General features: G+C 37.5%; 1 protein-coding gene across 1 annotated transcript; it reads right to left on the bottom strand.

The window, feature by feature from the left end:
• Positions 1–640: 640 nt before the first annotated feature.
• LOC133037493 (ninja-family protein 3) lies at positions 641–1,776 on the bottom strand. The gene has a single exon (XM_061114933.1). The coding sequence runs from the start codon at positions 1,717–1,719 to the stop codon at positions 766–768; it is 954 nt and encodes a 317-aa protein (XP_060970916.1). The 5' UTR covers positions 1,720–1,776; the 3' UTR covers positions 641–765.
• Between the last annotated feature and the right edge of the window lie 5,927 nt (positions 1,777–7,703).

The raw sequence follows: 7,703 nt of genomic DNA, 5'->3' as shown, positions 1-7,703 counted from the left end.
AAAACTCAAATTGAGACATCTTGGACTACTCTTCAGTCCTATGATGGGGTCGAGCATTGGATTAAACCTGAAGTTAACAGTATCAAGATCAATGTGGATGCGTCTATCTTTGAAGGACAAAATCGGTCCAAACTCTACATAGGGAATATGGTACCGACTGTGGTGGAAGCTTTGAGCTTTCGGGAAGCTCTAAGTTGGATTAAAAACCATTCGACTAGTCCGGTTTGGGTGGAGACTGATTGTCTCTTGGTTGTTCAGGCTCTAAGAAGCTCCATAAGCTTAGCTTCTTACTTTGGATGTGTGATTCAAGAATGTAAAGCCTTGTTGGCTTCTCTAAGAAATATTGATTTTTGTTTTGTTAAGCGGTCAGCTAATAAAGTCGCTCATGAGTTTGCAAAAGCGTCTTTATTGTACCCTGATTGTATTTTCAGTATGGAAAATATTCCAACTGATTTGTTGGCAATGTTGGTGACAGAATTTGAAGGTTAATAATATCTAATTTTCCTTTCAAAAAAAAAACTAAATCCACTTTTTTTGCCAATTTAGGAAAATGGGTGCGTTGTCATGCATTCTCACTACATTAATTAATCATAAACCTTAACAATTCCCTTTCCATTAAAATTAAATCAAGAAAAATAAATAAATAAATAATCAACACATCTTTGATTAATGTCAACTATTAAATTCACTGTATGTACTATTTCTTTTCCCTTTTTTAAAAAGAAAAAAAAAATCCTAATTCTTTTGAAAAAAATAAATAAACTATTACTCAAAAGGGATAACAGTGATGTGTTTCAAAGGGTTAGATACGTCAGTACCGCCGGCATGTTCAACGAATTCCACCGGTGAGAATGCAGTTCCATGGCAAACACAGACTATATTCACTTCAGATTTTGTATATCTAAGCAAAAAACCAGTCACTCTTTTCCCATTTGGACCCTCACCTTTAGTTGAAACGTAAGGCATTTGTTGCAACTGAGAAGCTCCTTCGTTCCGATTTCGAACCGGAGCCTTCGGCGGTTTCCGATCATCGACCCTAGTTTCAACCACTGATTCAGAAACATTAGTAGTTTCAGAACTATTACTATCTGAAATTACAGTAGAAGAACTAGTAGAACCACCATACGACGTCGTTTTCCTATCTTCACCCCCTGTTTTTTCACCGCTCTTATCCGAACCCGTGTAATCGGGTCCGAATCCGACCCGACAAGGCATGGGTTGAACCACATTTGTTAGATTAGAACCTGCGTTTGGCGTCCACCACGGCATCATGTATGGGTACGGATACCCATTCGTGTACGGAACGAACTGAAACGACGTGTAAGGGTACTGATTTGGCAGTGCTTCGCTAATATTACTCATTTGCGACCCATTTATATTAATCTTCTCTCTTTTACTGGCTCTTTGTTCATCATCGCGATCTTGATTTTGATTCTCTGTTACAGGAGAGATATTGTTCGAGTTTCTTAACCCTCGATTCCTTTTCTCTTGTCGTTTCTTCTTCGCCTCTTGTCTCCTCATCGCGTGAATCTCACGTTTCGTCTTCGCATCAAGAAGATCACTCTCCGGTACCGGCACCGGCGAGGTACTAATTTCTCTCGTTTCTAAATTAAAGCCAATATTGGGGTTAGTTGACGTTTCGTATTTTCTGAAACTTCCTCTTCCTCCAATTGATAATCCTAATTCAAGTTCAACCTCTTCTCGCTCTACCTCTGCCATGGCTAAGAAAATATCTGAGCTTTGTTTGGTTTGGAGAGTCAATGGAAGAAAATACGAAAGTATATATATATATGAAAGCCTAGAGAGAGGGAGAGAAGCTAGGAGAGACAACCAGTTGCCACGTGGCAGGAATATATAAAGAGATAAAGACGGTTGTGACACGTCAGATGATTTATATTTTATTAGCGGATGCGTTAAGCAATGCCCCTTACCACCACTCACTAATTTGGATTATTAATCGTTAAAAATAAATCAAATTAAAAAATTAACTAGCCTACAATTGGTTCGGGGAGCGCCACGTGGAGGTTCCACATGCATTGTCTGTAGAATTGGACACGTGTTTGGTTTTTAGTGCATGGCTAGGGCGGTGATAGAGGGACACGTGTACAGAGATTATCACGTCGCCGAGAATCTCTACCGTCATTTTCAAATTTATTTTAAAAAAGCACTGAATTTGCTACGTAGTTGATGGTTTGGATGACACGTGGGATGTCTGTTGAGTGGGGCCCGAGATACAAGGGGAGATGTCAGAGAAGAATAGCCGCAGAGATTGACACGTAGCGCGCGTGTTGCGTGTTACAGTTCATCAAGGCCTGCAATCCAAGTTGCTTTGCAGCTTTTTAGAAGAGGGTGGTGATGGAGACGTTGCCACGTGTCAGAATGTGATGGGTTTTTACACGTGTACGAATTGATTTGGATTGGTTTTGTTATTGGGTGTGGGGGGTTATTGGAAACGTGTAGTGTTGATCGTAGCGAGATTAAAGCCTTGGTTGTGGGTTGTGGGCTGATTTTTGGAGGTGGGTCCCATTTAGACTGCAGTTTTGATTTAAAAGTCCAATTGTGCTTTTATTGCGCATGGTGGCCAAGTGTCGTTGTAGGAGATTTTATGGGTGTTAAATGTTTTTGACCGTGCCAGATATTTGTAGAAGATTTGTTGATTTTGGTAATGAGAAAACAAAATTAATTAAAAGCATTAACTCTCAAAAAATTCCACCAAATCTCATGAATCATGTTCTATGTTTTCTTTTTCTGGAAAGTATTTGATGATCTACATTTAGGGAAAATGTAGATATCACAATTATATTAGTGGGTTCGGGTACTCGCTATTAATGAGGTGGGAGGAACTATGGAATTTTGACTTGAAATTGGTTATAGGTAAAAAAAAAAAAAAAGAGTTGGTTATAGGTAAAAAAAAAAATTGATTTTTACTATACTATTTTTAAAATTTATTAAAAAATATGTAAATTTTTTAAAAATTATTTTTTTATTTAGGCTCTTAAGATGAGTGGACTCTAAGTGCAGGCCTAGCCCGCTTATGCCTAGCGCCGTCCTGAGTATGGGCGGGTATAAGTTTAAATGTTCATACTCGAATCAAAAATAAACGGGAACATAGAATAGATATTTGTCTTGAACCCGTCTTGATATGATTTATGTGTATACAATATACACATATTTTTTCTGAACAATACAATATATATTTCAAAATTATAACTACTACAATTAAAATAGCTTTGTATTTCTTACTTTTTATTGGTTACAAATATAAGATATTTCAATTTTCATAAAAATACTTTTTTTTTTTTTTCTGATGAAAGGAAACTTTTTTTTTTTTTGATGAAAATACTTTCCTTGAACTTGCTAAGGAAATAGTTACCAACATTACTTCGGCCCGAGATCCACCGAGACCCATCCTTCGAGACCGAATCAATGAAATTTCGCTTTCTACGAATGACTGTAGAGGCATGGAAGAACTTAGAATTACAATCACCCTCTTGAAGCCATATCTCACGGGATTTTTGTCTCCAAATCGTCTCCTAGCGTTCCGAAATCTCATCCATCTCTAAAAGAATATCACCGTTGTACTGCGCTCTCCAAGTGTGCTTGTTCCTCAACCTCAAGTTGAGCATTCTCAGGGGAAGGAGGTCTTGTCTGAACTTCTAGAAGAAACTTATCCAGAAATCGAAGCTTCTCTTCGCAAAACCCAAAATGTTGTTTATTCCATAAAGAGAGACATTTCCTAGTATTCGAAAGTCTAGATAGCAGCTGGAAACTTTTGGCCCTGGACACCACCAACTTCCACGCATCTTTAACCACCTCAACGCACTCCGGGTAACGTGTCCAGGCGTCCAAAAACCTAAAAGGCTTATGATACCGATCCTGTTCCAAAAGCGAATCAAGAACCAAAGGAGCATGATCGGAATCCTTAATAGTGAGAGCCTTGACACCCGCTTTTGGATATAACAAAATCCAATTCGGGTCCACGATAGCTTTGTCGAGCCGTTCCTTGATTAAATCCAGATTACTTCTCTTGTTAGACCATGTAAAGAAGTTGCCCACACAGCCCAAATCAACCCCCCAGTGATCTCCATGAACTCCGATAACAATCGAGTCTCCTGGGAGTAAACAGAGCGACCCCCAAACTTATAACCTGGCCAGAGATACAATTTAAGTCGCCTAAAATGATCAAAGGAGATTGAAATGCAGCCACCTCGAGCGACAAATGCTCCCAAAACTCTTTGCGATCCCCACGGGATGGGGGATCATACACAAAAACCCCAATCCAAGCCTTACCATGGAGAACGTTGGTAACCTTGGCCCTGATCATCGACGAATCCATACTTAAAACATCCAATTCAAACCCAACTTTCCAACATAAACACAGACCCCCAGAAGAGCCAACAGCCTCCACAACAACTGCATCAAAGAACCCCAATCTTTGCCAAATATTTCTCATTCGATTAAAATTTACTTTTGTCTCCATCAAAAAGAGAATGTCGGGGTCAACCGACCAGACCAAACCCCGAAGGGCCTTGACTGCACGAGGTTTGCCCAAACCTCGGCAGTTCTAGGACAGGGCCTTCATGAGGTATTGGGGGGCATGATTCGGCCTGCTTCCTCGGCCATTATAAAATCCTCACAACTAGAAATTTGTAACTGAATCATTGAATCATTTCTCACCTTATCACCAAGAGTCGAAGAAGTGCCAATCTGAAAAACCCCCGCAGGCTTCTCGGGATGACGATCAGAAGTCGAAAATTGTTCTCTCTTTTCAACCTCCAAATCCAGGCTATAGATAAGGGCCTTATCTTGTTCCAAAGCCAATAAACTTTCTGGCTTATCCGATTTGTGTCTCTTGACTTGAGTACTTCCCAGCTCCCGAAATTTAAGATCATCCACGACAGAGGGAAGGATGGGCAAGTTCTCCACCATACCAGAAGTCGTAACAGAGGGAAGATTGGGCATGTTCCCCACACACCCGACATTAGATCGATCAGCATTAAGAGGGGAATCACAATGGTTGACCAACGAATTTGAACTTTCCTCCGCGAAAACATCTTCAACGGGATTATCATTCACGATAACGCCCTTCGCGACCTGACTATCCCCTTGGAACTCAAAGTCAAGCCACAAAGCGTGTGATTTCTTCCTCTTCAAATTCGGGCCTAAGGGTGAAGGGTCTAAAGAATTCCCAAAAATGGATTTTTTAGGAATACCTTTAGGCCCTATTATCTTGAGAGGCCCAATTGCAAGTTTCAAAGCAGACTTGGGTTTGGCATGTCCACGAGTCAAAGGGGTCCGACCATCACTAACACCAACAGCAAATTGGGCCTTCGACGACCCGACCCTAACAACCGGCACTGGATCATCCGAATCAGGGTCCTCTGATGGAGTAGGAGCCCAGTTCTCACCAACAATGGAGAACGAGTTTTGATCACCTTGAAGAACCTGACCCGTCACTTTCACCGTCACCGTCGTATTCCGATTCCCTCGAGTAGAAGGGTCAGAAATAGCAGGGATAGGTTCATTTTCCATTCGGATACGATCCTTATAGTCCTCGGCCACCAACACAGCAAACCCATTTTCAAGTTTTGAACCATACTTGAGTATAAAACCTAGCTACAGGGTAAAAAAACCCTAAATCCGGACCGTTAACAAATCGTCGAGGCCGTACTGCAGGACAGTCCTGCCATAACGTACCCCCTGGGGACGCGCACCACCACCATCAATGTCAGAAAATTACATTCCCTAAACGTACGGAGAGAAAATGTACGAAATATGCATGCAACTCATGAAAATACTTATGGTCATTTATATTAGGTTGATTCTACAATATACCCCTTCAAAAGGGATGTACTGATGCACTCTCTATTTGTTTCGGCACCCAGAAAAAATTTTTAGTATAATTTTTTTTTATATTCATGTATGTTATAACTATTTAAGATATCCTACAAAATTTTAAGAAATTCGGAATAATTTACAATATAGAAAACAATGTTCAAATAGTCTATTTTACAAGCGTATAAAATAAAATAGTCAAGCATTACACTGGTTGAACGTAATTTTCGGCGTGTCAAACTTTTCTGAATTTCTTAAAATTTTGCAGGATGTCTTAAATAAGTATAATTTACATGACCATGAGAAAAAACTTGACTAAAAAATTATTTCGAATACTAAAACAGACAGAGATGTATCTTCTATTTGGTTAAATAAAAATAAAGAAAGAATGAAAAATAAGAAACTAGTAAGAAACAATTATTCAAGAGAATTGAAAGTTAATAAAAACTAGGGCTTCGACTTCAATTGTTTCTATTGAATATGACCTAATATGATTATTTTCCTAATGTTAATTTCTATGCAATAGCAGGTTTACTAAGATAATTTATAGTCTTCTCAGATATATAAATCTCAATTACATGTAAACTTTCTACTCTCGTGATAAATTTAACATGCAACAGGCATTAAGCATAAAAACCCTATAAGCTATCTAAACCATATAGGTACTCTCGTCCTATATCGAAATTCAGTTCTATTTTACTATAGCATATTTGACACTCACTTCTCAGATCTCGCATTAAACTCATAGACAGATAATTGGTGATCAGGCAATTAAAAGTAGTTAAGCACAAATAAAATAGAATACATAGAAATTAGGGGGAAAATTAATCATATTAAACCATAAACAATGTTAAACAATATCCATCTAACCCTAATTAAAGTGTTTAGCTACACATGTTCATTGAAGCACAAATACACATATTAACTGATAGAAAAGAGATGAAAATAGAGAAGAGAAGAAAAGAAGAATGCTGAAAACCCTGAGCAGTATGTCTCCAGTATTGCAGATGATCTTTCCACTCTTTATCTGAATTCTCTCTTTTTTTCTCTCTCTGAAATTGCTTGCTGAAATCAACTCCCTTCTTCCCTTTATATAGGCATTGAAGGCCTAAAAAGATGGAAAAAACGCACATGTTTAAATTCCAATTCGAATTTAAATTTTTGGGAAACCTCAAACGAGATATTTTTTCTGCTGCGTCGACTGATAGTATTTTGGTCATAATTCTCTCGATATTGCTCAGAATTGGACGATTCCAGATGTTCCGGAAAGATAAAAGAGAGATCTAGAACTTTCGTGTTTTGACTTGTTCCAAAATTTAATTAGAACATCGTCGAATTCAGGCTTGAAGTTTCAGCTTTATTTCCTTGCACAATTTTCTCTATTTTAAATATCATGATATTTTTTATCTTTTTCCCATCTTTTTCTCTGATATTTTTCTAATCTTCTTCTATTTTAAATCTACAAAAATAAAAGATAAAAAGCGTAAAAATGCTCCAAACACGATTAAAACTCAATTAAAAATATACTAAACTTAATCTAAAATTAATACTAAAAATAACCTAACATAGCTGTATCTCTTTTAAGGGGTACATTATAGAATTTTCCTATATATTAATACTGTAATAACATTTAACCACTTATTCTCGATTACCAATTTTATATTTACTAACTTCGTTTATTATACATTATTCCACTTATATGTGTTATTAATGAGTTTTTATAATTATCTTTTTTTTTAGATATTATAATTATCTTTTTAAGATATTATTTTTTTAAAAAATATATATAATGGATACTCTATAAAAATTCTTTTCCCTATCGAGTAATTCCCACACCCTATTCTTGCTTTAATTTAAACGTGTTGAAG

The sequence above is a fragment of the Cannabis sativa genome, chromosome 4 (assembly GCF_029168945.1).
Source record: "Cannabis sativa cultivar Pink pepper isolate KNU-18-1 chromosome 4, ASM2916894v1, whole genome shotgun sequence".
Lineage (NCBI taxonomy): Eukaryota > Viridiplantae > Streptophyta > Magnoliopsida > Rosales > Cannabaceae > Cannabis > Cannabis sativa.
Note: the sequence above shows the minus strand (reverse complement) of the source record. Positions and strands in the feature narration are given on the sequence as shown.

Bases quoted from the DNA above. Each gene is read 5' to 3' on its own strand.
- LOC133037493 (XM_061114933.1), bottom strand. From the start codon at position 1,719: ATGGCAGAGGTAGAGCGAGAAGAGGTTGAACTTGAATTAGGATTATCA.